The sequence below is a fragment of the Calliphora vicina genome, chromosome 1 (assembly GCF_958450345.1).
Source record: "Calliphora vicina chromosome 1, idCalVici1.1, whole genome shotgun sequence".
Classification (NCBI taxonomy): Eukaryota; Metazoa; Arthropoda; class Insecta; order Diptera; family Calliphoridae; genus Calliphora; species Calliphora vicina.
Window position 1 is genome coordinate 154,193,721 of NC_088780.1, and position 24,995 is coordinate 154,218,715.

Consider the following 24,995-nt stretch of genomic DNA (forward strand, 5'->3'; position numbering starts at 1 on the left):
TAAGTTCTGAAATTTGTATATTTCCTTGTTTGTTTTTTTTTGTTGTTTTGTATTTATGTTTTGTAGAAAAAAACTTCCTTAAAGGAATTTTGTTGTTGTTTTATTTCATGCTTGAAAATGAAAAAATAAAGAGATGAAAGTTTATATATAATTTTTTTTACATAAAACTTAAATTAGTAATGTTGTTAGTTAACATTGTTTTTTGTTTTTTTGTTTTGTTTGTTTGAATTATTATTATATTTTAATTTACTTTTATATTTTGTTTATGTTTATGTTTTAATTTAATTAATTCTTTTTTTTTTGTTTATCAAATTAAGTGCTGATTTGAATTTTATTTTAATTACTAGTAAAACTTTTTCTTATTTTTTTGTTTTATTTTTTTAATAATAATAATAATTTTGTTTTTATTTCAGTTGCATTCATTTCCTGTTTCTTTTTTTAAGTTTTTTTAATCTTAGTTTTTTTAGTTTTCTGTTTAAATTAATATTATAATTATTTTGTAAGTTAATTTCTTGTTTTTTGTTTTAGGTATTTTCTGTTTTATTTCTATTTTTAACTTTTATTATTATTATTATTATTAAATAATATGTTTGTTTAATTGTTTTTCTTTTATAAATTTTATTTGATGTTTTTCATAAAATTATTATTATTATTCTGTATGTATATATCTATATATATATATATATATAAGGATTTTATAAAATTCTTCATTTATTTTAGGTTTATGTTTATTTTTAATTTTAATTTATTTTTTCGCATATTTATTAAATATTATTTGCATATTCTTTTTTTAGGCAAATTCTTGCAATTTGCCTGAAAACAAAAAATAAGACAGAAAGTGTTTTTTTTTTGTTTTTATTTTAGTGTGTGTTTCATTTTTTATTTCTCCTCTAATTGGGGTTTTTTATTTTATTAACATTTCTGTGGGTTTTCTTGTTTAATGCTTTTTTTTATATCTGTAGTTTATTTCAACAAGGAGAATGCTTAAGGAAGAAGTTTGAATAAAAGTAACACAACAGAAAGAAGTCTATTCAAAATAATGTAAATAATATATGTAAGTAGTATATTTTGTTTGTAATTAAGGAGAGAAATAAAGGATATTTTCTTTATGGTTTAATGAGTGGATGTGTTGAGTGTCTGTGAGTGTATGTGTTGAGTGTACGCGTGTTTGTATGAGGATTTGATTGAGTGTGTGTGTGAGTGGAGGGAGGTTGGTATTTGAATATATCTTTTATTTTACCCTTTAACGGTAAATTAGGAAGTTCCATTCACTAAAGTTTCCTTTTTCTCCTGTGTATGCTGTTGCGACTGCTGTGGCTGTTGTTGTGGTGGTTGTTTTTGTTGTTGTTGATCATTTGCATGATTTTGTTGTTGATTGCGATTTTTATTATTACGTCTGGCTTTTGGCGGTTGATTGTGTTGTGGCTGTTGCTGCTGTGATGCCACATAACCTTGCTGCTGCTGTTGTTGTTCACCTTTGTTTTGTGTCACATTATTGGCTTCTTTATTGTTGCTGCTGCTGCTAGTGTTGTTGTTGCTGTTATTGTTTAGACTCGGTTTTGATCTTTCGCTAGCATTAGCAGAAGAACCACCAACACCACCACCACTGCTGCTGGCGGCGCCTACACCACTGCCGCTGGTTTTATCAGCATTATGTTGTGGCGGTTTACTATTTTGCTGGGATTTGTTAGTAGCTAACCCACCATTCGCTGCAACATTAAATAAAACAAAGATTTTATTACATATATTCAAAATCAAGAAATTTAAAACAAAAGTGATTTGCATTTATGTCATGTTATTGAAATAAAACCAAAATAATTATAATGTTATTTATTAATAATAATAACAATTATTATTATAAAATTAAATTTAAGAAAATAAAACAGCAAGTCATGACATCATACTCACTATTATGAGAGGCGTTGCTTTTTTGCCTTCTGCGTCTTCGAGAGCTGCCTTCATATGATGAATTACTTTCAGCTTAAAGTACAAATGATGAAACATTATTTTATTGCAATAAATTCGTATTTATTTTTAAATGATTTCATATAAAATGCATATAAATATGTTTGAAGTTTAATTCATTTGATTTAACGGTAATATATAAAATATCAAATTCACTTGCACTACGTTTGGAAACCTTGCAATCAATAGTGGCAAAAACTACAAAAAATATTCAGTTAATACAAGACCACAACAACAAAATATGATCGGAATTCGGTATACAATGGAAACTTTATTAGAAAACTATATTCCGTAATTTCAGTTTTCAAAAACATGTACATTTTATCAAATATAAATGTATATAAATCTAGATTTTCTATTAAAATGTAGCAAATCTGGGCGTTTTTAAGTATTAGCAGCAATAGAGTTTAAGAAATAATTACTCCCAGGGAGGTAATAATTGAATAATTAATAATGGGAGGTTATTGTGTAATTCGATTCGAATTACGCGATAAAACTTAAATAACCTTACTGCTCTCATATAATTAAAACTGGTCTAGACAGAACTGGAATACTATTATATTTTCTAATGCAGATTAAGAGGCAGTGATGGGAGTACATATGTAAGGCTGTCAAAAGTAAAAAGAATGGACCCCAAGTACACAAATAAGACAGTCAAATGTGGCCGTGACAATATTTTGTTGTGGGGCTGTTATTCATATCATAAAAATTACTATGACTAGAATCGGATACAGAACAATTTTAAACGATCTTATGTATCCATAAGCTGAAAAAGAAATGTTCATAGTTTGAAGATTCAATCACAAAAATTACCCAAACACAACGAGTGTTAACAAATTCGCAATAAAAACTATTTCTCCCGAAATTAACCTATTGTCGGTCCGAATTTCAAAGCCGTTATTTGAAATGCCTTTCATTTGATAGCCATATTGTACATGACTTAGTAAAACTAGGACAAGCAAGTAAGAGCTATATTCGTATGTGCCGAATCACCAAAGTGTACTTTAATGGGTCGATTATGGATGGTAACCGAACTTCAGTTGCGTTGTCAGTTGCCTAAATTATATTACAGATGACAACTGGCAGCTATAATTTATGCTGCCAAATTGGCAACCAGAAATTTATGGTTGCCCTCTGGCAACGCAACTAAAGTTGTCATAAAAATAATATTTTATTAAAAAAAAAATTTAAACTAAATTTTTGGAAAAAAAGTGAAAATCCATTTTTTGGAAAAAACAATTTTTGGAAAAAAGGGAAAAACTAATAAAAAAAAAATAAAAACCTTTTTTAGCGAGATTTTTACCATTTTGAGATCTGAATTTCTATGGCTTTATATTCGGTGTTTAAAAAGTCTATCATAAGGTATTCATATTGCCTTTATTAATGCCTTACTAGGTGGAAGAAATTTGAAACAAAATTTTTGGAAAAAAAAGTATTTTAACGAAATTTTTTCGATTTTTACCGTTTAGTGATCAGATTTTCTAAGGCATTTTATATTAGGCGTTGAAAATATCTATCTATATATCTATTGTCTTACTGATCCAGATATATAGAAAAAAGTGGGTCAAAAATCGATGTAGTTGTTTTTTTAGTAATATTTTAGCAATTTGAGGAACGATTTTCCTGAACAGCAATCTTAAACATCAATCTATATTAAGTGTATCTTCTCATAACCTCAAATAAAGTTTATAACACAACCAATGTTATTAATAGACTATGACGATTAGGTCGAATTGTTCTAACTCTAGTTAAAATGATTGAAATTGCAGGGTTATCACACTTAATTCTGGAAAATCCACCAGATTACTAACGGGAGAGTGGAATGCATAACTGTCGAAAAAAGAAACAACAACAAACCTAATTTAAAACAGAATTAATAATATCATATCAATCTTCATATCAGTTAAGATATAATCTTGAATAAATAATAGCTGTGACCCTTAAAGTATCCTTTAGAAAATATAAATGTAACGTAAAAACCACCATTAGTACAACAAGACCCTCAAAAACAAATTACGAATTAACAAAAAAAAATATGACTACTTTTCGAAACGACAACGACTCTCATAACAAAGTTGATATAAAATAAAAATAAAACATTTGAATACCTCTTTCAACACTGCTCTGCTCACGAACTTCCTGTACATTATCATTTTGACTATAGTACTGATGATCCCTGCCATTTTGTTCGCTATTGCGATTGTTACGCCGTTGGCCACCACGACGATCGCCACGATAACCGCCACCGCCTCCACCACCACTGGCACTATTGCGATCGTTGTAGCGATGATCACCGCGGGAATTATAATCATCATCGTCACCACGACGACCTGTATGAAAACAAATATATATATATGTTAAAGCTCTCCAACATTTCAACAAGTTTTAAAAACTAACCTTGACTATAACGTTGATTGCCACCACCACCGCCGCCGCCACCTCCATTACCACCGCCGCCGCGTCCCCGGCCTCTGCCACGTGGTCCACCACGACCTGAGCGCACCGATTCAATATCACTGCTATAACCACGTTCCGAACGACGCGAGGTAGGGAAATTTTGCACAGAACCCATTGATGACTCCTGTATGGCTCGCAGTTGTTGATCGATTTCTAATTTCTCTTGGCGCAACTGTTCCACTTCCTGAACAACAAAATAAATTTCATCATTTCATGCTGTACACCATTTTTATTGACAAAAAGTCGTTCATATATACCTTTAAATGAGCCAAGTGATATTCCAATAATACTTTGGCATTTGAAATACTTTCAACGGTACCAATGAACACAAATGGCACATGTCCAGGCTCGCGTAATATACTCACATCGGGTTCATCATCGCCAGCGATCTAAAATTGTTTATGTGAGAAATTGAATTGAATTTCAAACCAATTCCGTTTAATAGTTTTGAATAATTACCACCTTAATTCGAAATACACCACTTTTATCGACAATCTCTTGTATTATACGACCATTTTTGCCAATAACCTTACCAACCAATTCTCTCGGTACCTGAAAGAATTCCTCAGCATATTCTAGCATGGCTCGTGCTCTCTGCACCGCCTCCTTTGATTCGCCGGTTATTTTAAAAGTACACGATTTCTCTTCCAATTCAATATTGGTAACGCCATCGAGTAGACGGGCCGCTTGTATGTTGGCACCATGTGAACCAATTGCTAAGCCCATCAAATCTTCACGTACATGAAATTCATCAGTATACCTAAGTAGGCGTGTTTGTGTTTGTATATAGTGGGATGGAAGTATAGTTAGTTATGTTATTTTATTTTTTTAGATTTAATTAAAAATATGAAACAAAATTTGCTTTAGGTTTTTTTTTAGCTGTCTGTTTTGTAGGAATTGTTTTATTTTATAATATTGATGTTGAAGAATACACCGACTTTTGATACACTCACCCACGGTTAAGTAATTTAGTTGATTCCAATTGACGTGCAGCCTCTTCAGTACGTTTTAAAAGCATAACCTTTAAGTAAAAATAAAAAACAAAGTAATTCGTATTATAATTAGCATTTTTCTAAATACAAAAGTTTTAAATAACCAGTAGAAGGTCGCATCGGACTTGAAATTATTATTTTTTGATAACAAGGTACATGGAACAAAGAAAGAACAACATTTTGTAAATTTTGTAATTTTTTTAATTTCAATTTTTTTCAGACTTGGACAATAAAATAGGTATAAGGGGAAAACTCCAAATTTAAACAAGGATTTATCGAAGACGGTTATTTGTTTTGGATAAGTATTAATTCGGACTGTTAATAGCCGGTATATCCCCCATTACTTTATTCAATAACTCTGCATATTTTTTCTCACAAAGTGGTAGCATAAATGTTTTCAATAACTCCTTGCACACATAACTATCCACTGAGTTTTTAATAATTGGTAGTCAATGTATCCCTTATAGACAATGATTGTCACTAATGTGTTATGCAGAGAGAATACAATTGATTACTTTATACATCCCAGGTAATCTAGAGTGAGGACAAATGCCACTTAACCCTCTGCAACTGACGTGAAGTAATTTTTACAATATAACTGAGTGAGGTCTAGCAGACCCCTTACTTTTAAACTCATTTACTATATTGAAGCTTACATATGGGGTATTCACACGGTCTACTATTTGGTCATATTGTCATAATGTCCTAATAAATTTTGATAGTTTAAACAAATTTTTGTTGTGTTTCAAACAAAAAAGTTCTAAACTAATAACACTATTTGAACTATGTTTATTGTTTTGTCATAAAATAATACTTTTTTTGTTTTAAACACAACAACAGCTATTATAATATATTAGGACATTATGACAATATGACTAATAGCAGACCATGTGAATACCCCAATAATATTAAAATTTTAATTAAAGGACGTTTTTTTTAAATGTGACTTATTTTATTTAGGTTTACTTTCACGAAGGTACGCAAAATTCGCTTTTCGTGGTGTCTGTCAGGGTTAAGTGTATCTAAGTAATCTAGAGTGTAGTCACTTTAAACGTTTTGTGAGTAATACGTATAAACTGGTTTTATACAAATTGTGTTGATATAATTCTCATACATTTTATTTTTATTTTTGCTTAAGTATACTGATATCCCATGTAACATAGCGTGAAGTCAATAGTCAGTTTAGTGTCTCTTAGTAACCTATAGTGGAGTCACTTTAACGTTTATTTTCTACTGCACTTTGGAAGCAATTAGCCACCAGAATTAATCTATTGGAGAGTTGTCGGAGGAAGGTGTGTTTACAAGCAATCTAAACTAGTTATATAGCTGATCAAGTAACCTGTTAGGCGGCTAGTAAAGTAACTGATACTACGTGAATCCAATGCGTTGACTACTTGGACCGGCTATCGGACAGTCTCATTGTAATCAAAATGGTAAATTGAGCCCCTGCTTAGGACATGGACGTAGTAAAATAACTAGCAGTGTTGCCACCAAGACAATTATAAACTACACATGCCTCATGCCTAAATTACACATACGAGAAAAAATTACACATGTAAATAAATTTTCGTGATTTCAATAGGAGAAATTTTCTAAAATTGTCATGAATATAAAAGGTTTGTCACAGTGGACTCTGGGATGTTTGGACCAAATACGATCACTTTATTGTCAATGGACAATTTTCACTTGCGGTGATTTTAATTTATCCAGGAATTGGATATATGAGGGGTATTAAAGCAAGGTTAGCAATCTCTTTTTTTAGTGAACTTTTCTAATTTAATGAATTCTTGAGATCAGTTAAATATGTCAATCACAAATACGCTTTTAAGAAATATTAATCAATGTCCATTCGGAGATTGTTCCATTGGAAATTGTTACTTTTCTATTAAAAATTTAACAATATTTAAAAAATAGCACAATGTTTGCTTTCGAATTTTAATTTATTCCTAATTTATATTAAGTGCTTTGAAATCAGTTTTGTTTTCAGTTTCAAAGATAAATATTTTTTACTATTTGTTTAAAAATTACACTGTGACACAAAATCGAACTTTTCGAATCGGAATGGGATGAAACCAAATGCAAATGAAAGCTTACGTTTTCCATAACAAAACCCTCAATGCTTTTTTCTAGTTCAGCGCTAGATTTTTTTTACACGCATTTGAAGTTAGTGATTTTGGAACGCTGGCTAACAAGAAAAAATCAATAAAAATTTGATAAAACAATGCCTATTTATTTTTATTATCCCGGAAAGTTGTGGTATCTTAAAATTTTTGGGAATCCATTTTTGATATTTATTTTTACCTAAAACTCACGCTAGAGGGCGCTGCACAGTGGTGTAGAAAAATAAAGAGCGAAATAAGTCTGTAACTTCTAAACGGTTGGTCCGATTTTAATGAAATTTGACATGCGAAAAGAGGAAGTATTGTCGAATTAAAGTTTTGAACTAGGACCTCATGAGCCCACCAAGGGCGGGGGCAGGGGTTCCCAAAGTAGGACACCTCGGTATGTTAAATATTTAATACAATACTATTTTTTCGTTTGCTCTCTGATTTAAAAGAAAAATACATGTCTAGAATCTCCTCGTCGAGCACTACAAAAAACCTTATCTTAGCTATCAATTAACACTTATAGCTTAGGAGATATTCGCATTTAAAAATTAAATTTTCAACATTTTTACCCACCCTATTCCAGTTTTTTGATAACAGCGGGTCCAAATATTTTCCGATTTTCTCCATTTTTCTTTTATTGGATTAACAAAAAATGTATATGGTAACCAGTAAAAGAATTGTTTAAAAATCATTACTAAGTCCAGCATACAAACTGTTGCCGTCAAACTGTTTCCAATGTTATTAAACAGTACCGGGAGAACTTGTCAGTTGATAGAAAACCTGGTTCAGGTAGAAGGAATGGTCCACATGATGTTTCTAAAGCCAAAAAAATAGAACGCATTTTCAAAAGAGCTCCCAACACATCCGGTAGGAAAGCAGCCCGGTTAGCTCAGTGCTCGGACTATTTGGTACGAAAAGTTAAAGCTAATGCAGGTTTAAAAACATACAAGGCTCAAAAAGTTCCTGACAGGAACGCTACTAAAAATTTAGAGGCCAAAAACAGAGCACGGAAATTGAAGTCAAGTTTTATAAAAAAATATTCTTGCTGCATAATGGATGACGAAACGTATGTTCTGGCAGATTTTTCGCAACTTCCAGGTCAAAAATTTTATGTTGCTGATGCTCGAGGGAATGTTGAAGAAAAGTTTAGGACCCAAAAGCAGACAAAATTTCCCAGAAAGTTCCTGGTATGGCAAGCAATATGCAGTTGCGGCAAAAGAAGCCACTCATTTGTTACAACGGGCTCTATAAATACCGAAATTTACATCAAGGAATGTTTACAAAAAAGGCTGCTTCCATTCATAAGACTTCATAATGTGTCCACTTATTTTTGGCCTGACTTGGCATCCTGTCACTATGGCAAACAAGCCCTTGAGTGGTACAAGAACAATAATGTGGTATTTGTACCAAGAGAGGCAAATCCTCCAAACTGCCCGGAGCTAAGGCCAGTGGAGAGATATTGGGCTCTTGTTAAAAGAGAATTGAAGAGTACAAAAAAGGTGTCCAAAAGTGTGGTAGATTTTAAACGGAGATGGACTACATGTTCGAGCAAAGTGACAGAAAGCACTATAAAAACGTTAATGGAAGGGTTTCCGAAAAAGGTTCAAAATTTCATCACTAGTGATTAAAACTATAAAAATAATTTTTTTTGTAAATTGTAATAATAATTTCAATCAAATAAAAAAAAAATTAAAGCTGTAAGTTTAGTGGTTTCTTTTTTATAAACATATATGTATGTTAAGAATTTTTCGATCTCACTCCTTAGGGAAAGTTTTTTGGGATAAAAGTACTTTTTATGTTTTTAATTTATCTAAAAAATTTCTTAGAAGATGTATAACAAATTTATACTTTTTGAAAAGCTTACTTTACATCAAATATCATAAATGAAAAAAAAATTCTGTTTTAGTTAAAATTCCTTTGTAACGAAGTTTTTTTTTACCATTCAAAGGATTTGGTAATAATATTTTAAGTTTTTTCTTGTTCCCAGTGCTGAAGAGCTGGATGCCGATCCTTGCCACCAAAAAAGATGATCACAACTCCTCCAAGAGAGTTTTTAATAAATTTTAATGTGAAATTTATGAGTAATTAGTAATGATTTTAATGAAAATCATACATTTTCCACAAACAATTTGAGTTTTTCCATATATTTTATTGTACAAGTTCGAACGAAATTTAAATAAAAAATTCCAGAATTTTTTAAAGGACACATTTTCGCGAGTGGAAATCCTTGGTTTTCATTTTTAAAAAATCCGAAATATTACTTATTGATTTAAATTTTATTGCTTTTTTTAACATATTTTTTGAACACATATGCATAGGGTGGGTCAGTTTTTTCACGAAAAATCATAGGTCTAGAATCAAATCCCATCTTGCGCATTTCATCTTTTATCCAATTAAAACTTTCTGTTTTTTTTTAATGGTTTATTTGATAATACATTGAAACTAGGCTAAATCGTCCCCACAATAAAACTATAGTGTATAAGCATATATTCTACTTCCACAAAATGGGTCAAAAGATCAATTGAAATATTACTTTTGTTCCAGATGTTAAACTCAATAATGAAATGGCAAAAAAATATACACTATTGTTTTATTAAGGGGGCGAAATAAGCATTATATGATACTAATATTGTAAAAATTGTATAAGCCGTTAAAAAGTTATATACAACTGAAATTGGGCGACTTTACATCTTATATAAAATTTGTACTTTGAACCTCGATAAAAGACAAACCAAAGCGAATTTATACTTTTTGAACAACTTCAAATTTTGTATAACCATATAGAACTTTCTCAACTTTTCGACAGTTTTATGCGGTCTTTATTAAGGGATTCTATTAAAAATATTTCAAAAAATTTTAAAAATGTCTCTCCTCATTCATTCATTCATTTATAGTTCGTTCTTTTCAAAACACATTACATATAAATTAAACTTACTTTTTGTGATAAATTACGAAAATGCATATCTTTCAGCATACTGGCGCGTTTATGAGTCACTTCCCATTTGGAAATCACAACTAAAGCATTCAAATCAGGACTATAAACACAAACGCCAGCGCTTATGGTACGTTGAAATTCCTTATGAATGCCATCTTTTTGTGCTCTACAAGTAAAGTATATAACAAATGTATTATGAATAAATGAAAATTGAAAGAAAATAATATTTATGTATAAACTTACTCCGCACGCAATTCCTCGGGTACGGGTATCGTAAATTGAAAGAAAGTTTTTGGCGTAATTGGCAGATTGAGATTCTTTGCACGTAAACGTTTAAGTTCTACAATTTCAGTGTAGGGTGTCTCAAAGCCAATGTAAGCCACAGCACAAATTTCAGCCTTTAACATTTTAATCGTAGCAGTCCACCAGCCGCACACCTCACGCTCTGTCGAACGGGTGAATACTTCGACTTCCATGCCTTCTTCAAAAGTAGGTGGCTCGGGTTGATCATCCGGTGGAAAGCGTACATTTGCGAAGGGATATTTTTGAACTTCTGGGCAGCTGCACAAAGGAAACACACAATAATATTAGCAAAACAAAAACATTTAATTAGAATTCATTAATTAATTAATAAAGAAAGAAAGTTAAAGAACTTGACGAAATCTCTTGCTGCTGTCACACCAACTATTCAACCAACCAACCAAACAAAAAACACAAAAATACAAAGAAAAACATAAATCTTAAAGACAGGTGTTTTAGCATTCCTATAGAAACTGAAACAGCGTCATTATCACACAAAATTATAAACATACATAGATTTCTATGAATGTACGTTTGTATTTTGTATGTGGGCCCATGATGCATCACACTCTCTTGTCATATCCATACATAAATATGTAGATAAGTATGTACATATGTAGATTTATTTACAAGAATTCACTTGTGATGTATTATACATGTGAATTTAGACATCGAGTATTTTTCGAACAAAACGCTACAAACTAAATTTTAGAGCAGCTAGGATCGTGCTTGTGAGGTAGTCGTTAATGGCATACAGCCAAAAATGTTTCAGTTTTTTTTATTTTTTTTTCTTCTTAAGTATATCAACAACTTTTTAATAGCGGAGAAAAATATGCAAAATGAAGAAGAAGAAGAAAAATAAATGAATCGAAATAACAGCCTAAACTAAGAATATGCGGAAATCTTATTTTATTATTTAAAAATAAAACAAAATGTGCAAATTCAAACAAACAAACAAACAAACAAAATAGAATTAGAATTGTGTTAAATATAAAATCGTTTGTTTTTTACTTTAAAACATTTTATTTGTTTGTGCATTAAAAACTAGTATTATTATTAATTTAATTTTATTTGTGGCATGATACTTTAAGAATTTTATCTGCGAAATTTATTTTGCAATTTATTAAAACAATTACTTTGCTACTGTGAGACATTGGCGCCATAAATACAGAAAACATTAAACGTTTTAAAACACCCAGATAGCCAACAGAAATAAATACAAACACATTTTTCGATATTGCCTTTTCTTATTTTATCGCTTAGTAGAACAAAAATGCAAGTATTTCTATTTAATGTTAAACAAAATTATTAATTTCGAGCATTTGAAATTAAAACTAAGTATTTAAAGGTGGCCAAATAAATTGATTTCGAAATAAGGATCTAAATAAGTTAAGGCATTCTGTTTTTTATTGTATTACTACAATATACAGTGGAAACTTTTGCAAATAATTAATTAATAGGTCAAAATTCGTGAAGTTACAAAATCTTTTGGTATCGAAGTCTCTTATAAATCGAAATTGCAATGAAAACAAATATGAATGTTTTTAATAGATTTAGGGCCATTATTACAACTTGTCTATAAGTTCGAAATAGTAAAAGTTAACTTTAAGTAATAGAAAAAGTTACCCTCCCTTAAAGTTAACTTTTACTATTTCGAACTTAATAATGGCCCTTAATAAAATTAAATGAATTTTTAATACTTTAAAAAAACTCAAAACTATTTTATGTATTTAGTAATATGTTTTGAAATGATAACTTTCAATTGCTGATCGATAGAAGTTATTCGACTACATTTCATGATATTTCTATAACAAATTCGACAGAAAACTTTATGTCGAGACAATGCACAGTAGGTATTTTGACCTACTTTTTAGGCCATTATTAATTTCAGCCAAAGTTTTGGACCAATATGACTGGAATTTAGGAGTTTTTCATGAGCACATACAGCTGGGTTTTTTGATTTTTGCAATAGTGAATATTTTTATGATTGCCACCATGTGAAAAAAAAAGTAAAAAAAACAGAATATCTCGAAAACTAACTGCAATTTTTTTGGGAAATTCGGCACGATGAAAATAGGAAAGGGGGCTAACAAAATGGCGTACAGGCCATTCAGACAAAATCTTTCTTGAAAAAGATTTTTTTCATATTAGAAAGTTTGCTATATTTTAAGTTGAGGATGCCTGAAAGAAAATGATATAAATCAAAAACCGAAAAAAACCGAAACGAAAAATAACAAAAAATAAATTCATGGAAAAAGTCATTAATTTGAGGTTAGGTTAGAATTACATGTTTTGTTAATAAAAGCAATAACGTCCACCAAAATATTTTGTTTTTTTTGTAAATTACTTACTATCCCTATTTGTTTAATAACTGATAAAAGAACGTTTTAATTCATATCAAAATTACACTTTTTGTGCTGGACTTTGAACGTTGCTTGCAAATGTCTACTTCGACTACCCATAAATCAGCTGATATTTGTTTTTACAAAAACCAAATATGCAGTTATTTGCTTTGATTTATGCTTAATAAAAAAACATAATTGTTATGCAAAAAATTATTTTTGGCCAAGATATTGGGTCAAATTACATAATGTGCAATGTATTGCCCATTGACGAAAAAAAAATTAAATTTTTTTAAAAATTTTTATAATTGAAAATTTGAAAATATACCCAAACAAATCGATGGCATTTTACACCAAAATGTGTGATTCGAATAGATAATTAGTCTAATTTTTATTTGGACGTTCGAAAAAAATATACATTTGCATATAAATCCACCCCTACTATGGATATTTTTCCATATTGATCATGATCGAGTAGCCTTCAAGCCTAATCCGAAATATCATTTCGGGCTCATTTTTGCTGAACCCACATTACATTATGGACTCCATTAATCCCGTTTTTCATCTTGAACTGAAAAGTTTCTTTGAGGGAACAGTTTTTACAGCATACTTAGAGCTTTTACTGTAAAATATAAGCTTTTGTATTCTATTAATTATATTCAAAAGTTGTTTTTCTATAATCTTTCGTTTTCCTTTATTTAGGTCAAAAATCGACCTAATACCAGTACTCGGTATTCGGCCAACTTTTTACAGAATACCGACTCAGTTGGATTCTAATGTTTGGAAATCCTCTCAATGTACAAATCTTTTATGGTTTTTTCTGAGTAACGAATATTCTTGCTGTCTTATTATACCCTTCAACATGAGTGGCAAGGTTATATATATAGCAACACCCCCCAAAAAAACCCCTCTACGTTTAATGGATTGTATTCGAGTTTTGAGGACGTTTGACATATGAGCGAGAACCTTTTTCACCAAACATAACAACTTTACTCTCATCTGTCCATAAAATATTCTTCCACTTTTGACTGGCCAATTTAGATGTTCCTTTGCGAACTTCATGAGCTTGGCGGTATGTTTTACGATTAAAAGAGGACTGCACGCTTTTAAATTATGTTCTTTGAGACATGTGCGAACTGTTTATACTGTCGCAGTTATATTAAGTTTATGTATTGTTCGGTTGCAGTTTTGAAAGGATCCTTTTTACTATCGCGAATCAATCTTTTGTCGTGAAGCGGGGTCAGGACTCCTTGTCTTCCACGTCTTTCAGCCTTTTCTTTATAATTAATTGCGTTGTGAATCATTTTGTTAGAACACCCAACCAATCGACAAACTTCTCTATAAGATTTTCCATCCGATATTACTTTTTTGATTATTTCGCGTTTCTCCGCACTGCGCAACACGATTGCGTTGTGAATCATTTTGTTAGAACACCCAACCAATCGACTAACTTCTCTATAAGATTATACATCCGATATTATTTTTTTGATTATTTCGCGTTTCTCCGCACTGCGCAACACGACCCATTTTATTTAAAATATCTGCTTTTTGTTAAACTTTATGATCGAAAAAAAATTACAATAACAATTAGAGGCCTCTACAGCTGTATAAGTTTGTCATTCCGTTTGTAATTTCTACATTTTTCATTTGCGACCCCATATTCTGGATCGATATAGCCATGTTCGTCTGTATGTTGAAATCAACTTTCCGTAGCCTTCAAATAATTTTTTTTTTAAAAAATTAAAATTTTCTTTTTAAAAATTAATTTTTTTTTTAAAAAATTTCAATATTTTTTACCATAAAACTTTGATGAATAATAAATTAGAAATTTTTTTTTTTGTTCTCCTAAAAATATTTAAAATTTTTATTTTACAGAATAATTTGGTGAAGGGAATATAATATTCGTTACAGCCAAATATACCTCTCTTACTTGTTTTTCTTACAAAACTTAGAAATGGATTAGAAAAGATTTCTAATGGCGTTTTCTTTTCTGGCATAAATGATGCCTTTATTCTGCCTTTTAACATTTTCTGTGTTCTTTTCTAAAAAAAAATGTAGTTTGGTAAGGGTATAACGTGTTCTTTTCAAATAATGTTGCCCTAAAATCCCGAAGATATGCTACATGTTTCACCCTCAATTTTATCAAATGGTTAGAAATGAAACACTTTTTAAACAACAAAATGTATAGTTTTCAACATTTAGAAGGTACATAAAAGAAAATTGCATAAATGGTAATGGTTTTTGTTCTATTGTGATCGTTAAAAATGTAAAACATTATGAGGGTATGTGTAACCTCTAATAAATGGTACAAAGTATGTTGGCAACATTTTATGTCAGAAAAGAAAAAGCCATAAGTTTTTTTACACTTTTTGGGTATATCTCTTAAAGACATATTGCGGTTTCTTAGTATAACTTCTAATATCATTGACCCGTTTTTTTCGTTAAATTTAAAAAATGTTGCTTTTGTTGGAATAATTTTTAGAGCTCTCGCAATGGAATGTCTAAAGCTAAATGAAATGTTTTACTAAACAAATTTGGTCACTCTAGTCACAACATATATACATAATTTCATTCAAAGAAAACACAATTATGAAAACATAAATAAATAAAATGGAAACTAGGCATGACAAGAGACAAACAAACCTCCTGAAAGAAAATTAATTTTATATTTTGTTTAACACACTTGGCATTATTAAATTAAAATTTTGAAATATGATTGCTAAAATCAAACGATTCAGACATGGCGGTCTTAATAAATTATTGCATCCTCAGCGCCTTTATATAGACAAAAAATATAAAGCTGTGGTGCACACTAATTTTCCCTTCATAAAGTTTAAAAATTAGTAAAATATATGGTTGCGAGGAAGATTATTCTTGATATTATTTCAGTTCATGTGGGATTAAAAGTTTTTTTTATAGAAATTAAAATTAGCTGATCAAACTTTTAGCCTCTTTCGTTTAGAGTGACATAAGTATGTATAACATTAAATTTAATTTATGAATAAATAAGTAAAATAGCTATATAAGGCTGTGTCAAATGCTATATACCCTTTGGTGAAAAATTTGTTTGCCAATGAAAAAAAAAAATTGGTTGAAAATAAATGTTATGGTAAAAAATATTTCTTTCCGAAAAAAAAAATCGGGTTAAAAAATATTTTTCCCGATTTTGACCCATTGCAGGTCCGAATTACTATGAAATATCTATCATTAGATATCCATATTGTCTATATTAATGACTAAATAATGCAGATATATAGTAAAAATAGGTCAAAAAAGTTTTGTGAGTTTAAATAGCAACCGAACCGGGACTTTAAATTACAAACGGAATGACAAACTTATGGTTTGGTGATGTTTATAAAAAGAAGAAGAAGTTGAGGAATGATAAGAAAACTCTACAAGAAATTAATATCAAACAGGTCTAATCAATCAGTTTAGTAAATATACTGCTCACCCAGATGAGATTTAGGAAAAGAAAATAGTTTCAAAGTGCCACTTCAAGAGATTTAGTCAAATAAAACAATGTTGCAAAACGAATTAGAAATCCTTAAGAAGCGTAAGGCAGCAGAAGTATGCGTTGATGGTGTTTTATTCTCAGCAAGAAAGTTAAATATTTTGTTTGGTTATAGAAGAATTTAACACAAACCCAGGTGAACAATTCAATACCACATTTAAGGGAGAAGAAGCTGCAAAGCAGAGACCTCAACTTTTTTATTTTCTTTTCTAAAAAAATATTTTTACTGTTTAAAATAAATTTTCATTTGTTTAATATAAATCACAGATATGAAACAAATGACAGTTCTCAAAAAAGTTATATCGAACCGTGTGGTTATTTTGACGTTCTAAAACCACCTTTCAATGGTTGTTGTGGTTTGTAGAGCGAGAGAAAAAAAATACAATTTTCAATAGTCAAGGAGTGTGTTATATATTTGTCACTCTATTCAAACCACAACAATTTTGTCATTTTCTTTCGTTTGTTTTCTGTTGACATATTACTGGAACCAGCTGATTCATATCAGTGTAATCTGATATAAATATTCCATACAATTGAAATTTAAAAATATCTGGTATGATAAATATAGATAACAATTTTTATAAAATTGTTTAATTTCAATTTCATTTTTAACACGAACAACTTTTAATATATTCACATGAACGTATGTTTGAGTGAATTATATCTTGATAATAACATCTAGAGGGTATTTATGGGTGCTAAAGCTGTCTTACATGTTAGCTATGACCAACAGGGACCGGTTAAGATAAAACTTATGATTTGGAAACATTTTTTTAGAGATTTGTATTCGTTATAGCGATTTTCGATAGTAAACTATGTTCAATTATGTACCAAATAATAAAAACAATTACATATCGTAACCTAAAATGCAAAATAACGTGAAATCACTTTTCATAAGATTATAGAAGCAAAAAACGATAAAAAATTAAAACTAATTGAGAAGATATGAAACAAAATTTTCAAATCTGAATTACAATGAAACTAGAAACATATTTAAAAAAAAATTATTTTTTCAAAGTACATATACACATTTGCCCAATTCACAATTGGTGTCGTAGCGTTGTATCGTTGTATGTCGTAATTTTTTTTATTAATTTGTTTGAAAAATATTTATGACATACAATGCTACACTACGACATCAATTGTGAATTGGGCAATTATTTGAATTGCTGTTTTCGAAATAACGTATCATTGTTATAAATTTGTATGAAAAAATAAAAATTTAAATAAAAGTAAGTTGATATTAAATTTTATTTATTATAAAATCATCCAAATATAGTTTTATAGTTTTTTTTTTAAATATAGTACCCTCTGAATAAAGACGAACTTATTTTTCAGATACTCTTATTTTTGCAAAATCTCTTCCACTCTATAGGCGTACAAATTTCGCGTACGATGACATGGAATTGCCCATATGTAATGTAGTGAACCGTAATCAATAATAAAAATCAATATCGAATTTTTTGATGATTGTTTTGCATTTTAGATGACGATATATTGTTTATATCTGGCTTCTATAGAAGTCCCCAAAATCCATAAAAAATTTACGATAAGATGACTTTTTTCAATGATAAAAGAAATTTTTTTCAAAATGCATTGCAGAAAAATATCTTGAATGCTCTCATCAATGGTGATCAATTAAAATTAGGTTAATTTCCTTAAAAACTAATTGCATCATGGGTAAACTAAAGCTAATTTGTTTATGTTTATGGTTGACTAGAGATTTACTATTCTTATTAAAACCTGGTTGAACAAATATATAACAAACTTACCCATCAACTTCACAGCAGACACCATCGTCATAGACAGCTGTAACCATACCCTAAAAATAGCATAAATAAGAAAAAAAATAACAAATTAATATTAAGAAATACATAAATAAAATATTGAATATCTAAGAAAAGAAAAAAAAACATAAAAATATATTCATTATTTATAATTGAAAGAGATAATGAGCAACATTATGTGTTAAACAGCACACAGACATGACAAAAATATAATTATAATTTCATTTCTTGTTAAAAGAAATTAAAAAAAAAATACAGAATTTATTGTGATCTCAAAATGAATGAGGTACTATTTACTATTAATAGAAGTCATATGCATTATTGAATACTCATTAAATATCCTACAATTACAATAACAACAAAAAGGCACACATTTTTGTTAGTTTTTTTGTAAGAAATTTATATTTTTATTTCGATTTGTTTATTTGTTTGTTTGTTATTCTCATTCTGTTCACATTCTCATTGCACCTTCTTTGCTACGTTGCTTCATTGAAAGCGAAAATCAATGCGAAAATATTGAAATGAAACAACTACGAATATTGTAATTAAAAATAAACAAAAAACCAATAAATAAAATTAAATTGTTAATTGGATATGTGTTGGTGTTTGTGTAGTGCAAAGGAGAGTGTGTAGTGTTGTGTTGTTCGTCTATTGTATTGCATTGCACATTGTTGTTGTACTTGTTGTAGTTTATTTATATTAGTCAAGTTGAATCTAGTGTGTAGCCTAAAAAATGTAAATTAGTTTAGAATCTAAAAGAGGCACATCAAAAATAGATGGATAGACAAACAGACAGAGAAACAATCAGACTAAAATACAAAAAAATATATAAAAACACAATGATAAACAAAACCGCAAAATGCTAAAACTAGAGAAACATGGAGAGAGAAACAGAAAAAATAAAACAGCTGAAAGGTTACAAGCAGAATACGCAAAGTTCACAATCGCATACGTGAGGAGTACGTAGGCAGAGCAGCCGCTTTTGATTTAGCGATGATGACATAAAATCACAGAGGCGTTCTCGCTAAAAGGGTCGAATTGTGGGTGAGATAAGGAGTTTTTATTTAAACATTGCAGTCCAGTCTTCTCCGGGTGGAGGGATTTTTACATCATATCTTCAATTTCAAAGTGATCTCGGATAATTCGACGGTACTAAACGATCTTGTAGCTTTGCACGATTTAAGTGGAAATTGTTTAAAAATATCGTTAATGATTTATTATGATTGTTCCTCATATCTTTTTAGGGGCTTTCTATTGTCTTACAACCATTGCTAAGTGTATCCTATTTACACTCCCTTCCACCAAAAGCGTATCGAAGTTGAAATGAAATAAGAACAGGCTTGTAGCTGCCGTTGAGGATGTACTCCTTCCTCTCACTTCTTCAAACAAGAATATATTCCTAATATATACCCTTATAATGTCTATGCCGGTGTCAAAAAGCTAAGACAAGTTCCCATTATTCATAATTTCCAAATGTTTATGTTTGTATGCATTGGAAAATGTAAGAATAAGAAAATGTTCTCAAATTAAACTAAAATTAGTTGTAACTGCTTTTCAAAACTGTCGAACATATAGTCGAATTTTCGAACATAATATTGCATTGTCATCATGGTTATGCATGATCTACAGGTTATTTTAACAACATTTTTAGAAAATTTTCGAACATAAGATAGAATTTTCTAACATAATATTTCATTGTCATCAGGTGTCTACCTATTCGTACTGCGAAAACTGGTTCATTCAGTTACAAATTTTTACATACACTAATATACAAAAAACAAACTAACATTGCTAGTTAAATAAATGCTTTTAAAAGCAATCCAAATTAGCGTTAACGTAACCTTTAGTAACTTTCGGTAACGGCATTTTAGCGGTAACGGTAATTGCAGTTATTTCGTTAATTGTAGCTTAGCGATAACGGTAATTGAGATGAAAGGGCATTTTAGGAGTAACTTAGTGATAGCCAACATTGCAATTATAATCGTAATATATCAAATTGATATTAATAAAGAAAAAGCCGCATTTGAAAATAGTCTTTTCAAATTCAAAGTTAAAAGAGTAATAAAATTGAAGTAAAAATATATTTTTATCAAAAAATAGCTTAAAATTGAAGAAATTTAAAAAAATTTACAATAAAAATTTTTTGCTTGTATCAACTAGATCATTTGCGACTAACCGAGGGTTAATTTAAACATTTCAAATCCCCACAACAACATTTGAACATATACGACCCTGTTCTCTAACAGCTAAAACTAGCGCAGACGTTGGCAGATATGTTTTTTTTGTACATAGACAACAATAAAATACCACCCCACCAGAAAAATAAATTAAAATAAAATTGCAAAAAAATATAATATTTAGAAAAACTTAAAATAAAAATAGATAAATTAAAAAAAAAATTGAAATATCTACACTATACGATAGAGAGTACACACTTACCTTGTAGTAGGCGCCATTATCGAGTCGAACTTCGACCAATAAATCATCCATATTGAGGTGAATGGATAAAACAACAAAAAATCCAACGAAAGGAGCTTCTTTACTGGATAATGATGATGCTGATATCTAAAGCAATCTTGACTGACGTACAATAAGATAAAGACGTCGACGACGATGATGAAGATGATAATTGTTCAAAATTAAAAACACAAGAGGTAGAAGAGGTTGGTGATGATGATGACAGACTGATTGTTGTGAAAATGACTTCAACAATATTTGTTAGATGATGGTGATGACGATCTTTCGTTGTAGATAATACTCAAAACACTCAAAAAAACCCAAAATAATAAGTAAAATTATAATTTGAGGTTATATCTTAACGTTTTGAAGCAATGTACGGAAATCCCCGGTTTTGAAATAGACGTTTAATTTAACGTAACTCAAATCGAACAATGGATGGATGGTAAAATAAATAAATTTATATTATTTTTGTTTATTTATTTGTGATTCAACTGAGTATGGTTGGTGGTGGTGGTTATGATGTTTAGAAACAAAATCCACTTTGTTTGTTGTTATTGTTCTTTACAGTATTCAGGAGTAGTGGTGGAGTAGAGAGATTTGTTTGTTTGTTGTTGTAAGATTGGGTTCAGTCTTTTAGAGTGGTCGTAGTCGTAGAAAATTAATATTTTGTCAGCTTTTTCTTTAATTTTTACGTTTGAAGATGAAGATGGTGCTGTGGCCTGCTGCTGCTGTTGTTAGTTTTTCTATTTTCAAATGTTGTTGAATATATTTGTTGAATTCGTTCTTCTTTTATCTCACTTAGTTGATATATGTGGTTTTGTTGTAAATTCTTTATTTACGGCTTCTGAAAGTAGAGATTTAATGAAAATTTTTAAATTATAAACAAATTTTTATTACTTTGCTTGCTAATTTATATTTATGTGTAAATGTTTATGAACACCTAAAAAAATTACGCCCAATTCCCCTTCTAAGAACAACAACAAAAATTCTATCTTGTTTTTGTGCAAAAAAGGCTTATTTTGTCTTCTTCAGCAGATTTGGCTACTCTGCCAACGTTGACGTTACTAAACAGAGAAGTCAATTTAGCGTTTTATGTGAAATACATAATTTTAAGTAAATGACAACATAAATAATTTTACTTAACTTTATTTAGTTGGTTACTAAAACTAATAATGATTTATTTGAAAATTATTTAAAAAAAAATACATTTTGATGTAATGCTCATTGCAGAGCTGTAAATGAATCACTCATTTTTGAATTAATTCGCGAATCATTCACACAAAAAAATGAATTGAATGAAATTTGAGTCAATTCAAATGAATTTGGTAAAAATGAATTGCAATTCGTTTCTAATTCAAATGAATTGAATTGATTTTGAATTAATTCAAATGAATTTGGTAAAAATGAATTGCAATTCGTTTCCAATTCAAATGAATTGAATTGATTTTGAATTAATTCAATTCATTTACAATTCATTTGAATTGAATTGATTTTGAATTAATTCAAATGAATTAGAAAAAAACTTAGCAATTCATTTCCAAATGCATTCTAATTAAATCTAATTAGCCTTATTTATGAAACTCAATTGTGTTTTGAACTACATACATTGTTATTTTTCCTGATTTTTGATTATTTTTGGAAGATAGTTTTATTTTTTTGAAATAAATATAATATAAACATTAGCAAAAAGTTTGTCGTTGGGTGGTCGTGGGTCACAAAATTTCAAAAATTATTAATTGCTTCTTGAATATTAAATATGTTTTGTCGTTCAGCGTATTTCAAAATAAAAATCAGTTCTTCTTGAAGAAATAAACTCCAAACACCATGTTTTCATTGATCAGGCGCGTATATATGTCAAGGCTTTTCAATTTTTGTACTGGATATTTTCATTTTGGTAGGAGAAATCTTTCATTCCCCCTAGAGATCTGCTCTTGAATTTGATTGATTGCAACTCATTTTCGAGTCATTCATTTGAATTGCTAATTCTTTTTTCTAATTCATTTGAATTAATTCAAAATGAATTCAATTCAAATGAATTGTAAATGAATTGCAACTCATTTTTACAAATTCATTTGAATTAGAAATGAATTGAAATTCATTTCTGCTTAATTCGTTTGAATTGATTCAAATTTCATTCAATTCATTTTTTCAATTCAATGAATTAATTCAAAATTTAGCTAATTCATAATGAATTAAAATCAAAAAAGAATGATTCATTTACAGCTCTGGCTCATTGTAATTTAATTAAATTTTAAGTTAACACCAACATTTCTAGAATCGCTACCGTCGTGATATTTGATCGATACAGGTATCTGATGAAGATATTGCATCATTTAATAGAAATCATGTATCTATGCGACTATGTCCGGCTGTCGTTTTTGTAACTGTTAAAAATTCTTGTATGAAAACTGTCATAGACATGATAAAAAACAAGAAAGTATAGTCGATCAAATCCGACCACATAATGCGTTGAGTACATGTACAAAAACAACTATGGTCAGTTATGGATCGATCCGCACACAATTTTTAAACATGATTTGTTTTTATATATGGGGTATAGGTGAAATAATAAACCGATTTTAACCAGATTGAATAGAAACGCATGTGCCAAATCTTAAGCTGACCACAAACGTAATGATTTGTTCGTGTGATTTGTTATTGAAAATTTTCAATTACTTGTGATTTTGTGCGTGGATAGCCATTAACAAGTCGAACACGAACAAATCACACTCACAAATCATCCGTGTGTTTTGTGTTACAAACATCAACACAACTGAATTAACCTGGCCACTATGATGGGAAGGGTACATTGAGAAAGTGCGGCATAAAATTCATCAATGAATTTTCTGTTTAGAGATTTAAATTAAAATATAATTTTTTGATGTTGTATTTAGTTATCTTGCTCTTAAATCCTGTAAAATTTAACTGTAGTTTTACAGTAAAAGTACTGAATAACTCACTGCATCCAAATTTCATATTAATATTGCATAAATCATACAGTTTCCAATAGTAAAATACTATTTCGATTTTACTAAATAAAATATGTAAGATCTAACGATTTTGCCAAATAGTTTTAATAAAAATAAAAAAAACGCCAAAATGATGATTTCACGTCAAAGTCGGCAGCGCTGCTTGTCTCTAGTATTTTTCTCATCTCTAATTTCTCTCTTTTTTACTATTTTTTTTTATTAATTTTTTACTTCCACTCTCATTTATTACTTCATTCCAATTTGTATTTTTCCTTTAGTTTTCAAATTCTTTTTTTTTTTTTGCAAATTCTTTACTTTTGAAAAAAAAATTAAAAAAAAACGCCGCTACATTTCACGAGTTTTTTTAACAAAATTTATTTTTATGTCCGTTGTCAAAATTCTATTTCAGCATTTACGTCAATATACATGTTTGCATCACATCCACTTTGATTTTTATGTTAAAACACACTACAACAAACTATACGAATATTCTTGAATTATCAATTTTTTACATATTCTTTTTATTTTTTCGATTTAGAAAAGTCTTTAAACTCTTTTATAATTCTTTTTCTTTCCCTTTTATTTTTCTCATCGTTTATTTTCATTCGCCGCCTTGCTTAATGTGTCTTTTTTTTGTGTGCTATCGCTTGTTCTTCTTCTCGTTCAACCGTCTTTTCTTTCCCATGGCCCAACCGAACAAAAATTTCTCATTGCAAAATTTTTCATTCTATTTTATGGCAAGAAATATGATTAATTTTGTTAAGAATTTATGCACTCACTATTTGCTGTTAGTTTATCTATGGAATTTCGTTTATTATATTCAATTTAATTGCTTAAAATTTGTGTAAAAACGTTTTTTTAATCGCGTTGCAGTTTTTTTTACTTCCCTGCTTGAAAAAAATTCACGTACTTGGTGAGTTTCCTTTTTCGACACCAGCGTCGAGTAAAAGCAGAGTTGCATAAAAAAGTACCACTAGTGTTGCCATTACCATGTGTTTGGTGTTGGACAACATTTGGTTACTTTTTGGGTTGTAGAAAATGTGCATTAAAGAACCTTCAATCGGTTACAAAAATTCCTATAAATAATAAAAGAAAATATTTAAATTTACACAAGAATTCTTTTTCTATTTGATTGGAGCATGTATTTTAAACAATACTTCTGTATTGTG

At 29.5% G+C, this 24,995-nt stretch overlaps 1 protein-coding gene across 2 annotated transcripts; it reads right to left on the minus strand.

Annotated features, from left to right (window-relative positions):
• Positions 1-24,764, minus strand: Fmr1 (synaptic functional regulator FMR1). 2 transcript variants are annotated; one of them, XM_065516215.1, is made up of 12 exons: positions 24,606-24,764; positions 20,837-21,701; positions 18,383-18,432; positions 10,701-11,018; positions 10,458-10,623; positions 5,376-5,443; positions 4,885-5,182; positions 4,680-4,811; positions 4,363-4,606; positions 4,074-4,295; positions 1,909-1,980; positions 1-1,709 (listed from the first exon to the last, which is right to left on the minus strand). In XM_065516215.1, the coding sequence occupies exons 2-12, from the start codon at positions 20,885-20,887 to the stop codon at positions 1,255-1,257; spliced, it is 2,076 nt and encodes a 691-aa protein (XP_065372287.1). In that variant the 5' UTR covers positions 20,888-21,701; positions 24,606-24,764; the 3' UTR covers positions 1-1,254. The 2 variants fall into 2 exon arrangements, with proteins under 2 accessions (XP_065372287.1, XP_065372286.1); XM_065516214.1 differs by having other exon boundaries at positions 4,882-5,182.
• Between the last annotated feature and the right edge of the window lie 231 nt (positions 24,765-24,995).

Bases quoted from the DNA above. Each gene is read 5' to 3' on its own strand.
- Fmr1 (XM_065516214.1), bottom strand. From the start codon at position 20,887: ATGGATGATTTATTGGTCGAAGTTCGACTCGATAATGGCGCCTACTAC. The intron at 11,019-18,382 runs GTAAGTTTGTTA...TCCTTTGTGCAG, and splicing joins GTCTGCTGTGAAGTTGATGG to CTGCCCAGAAGTTCAAAAAT. The intron at 10,624-10,700 runs GTAAGTTTATAC...CTTTACTTGTAG, and splicing joins CCCGAGGAATTGCGTGCGGA to AGCACAAAAAGATGGCATTC.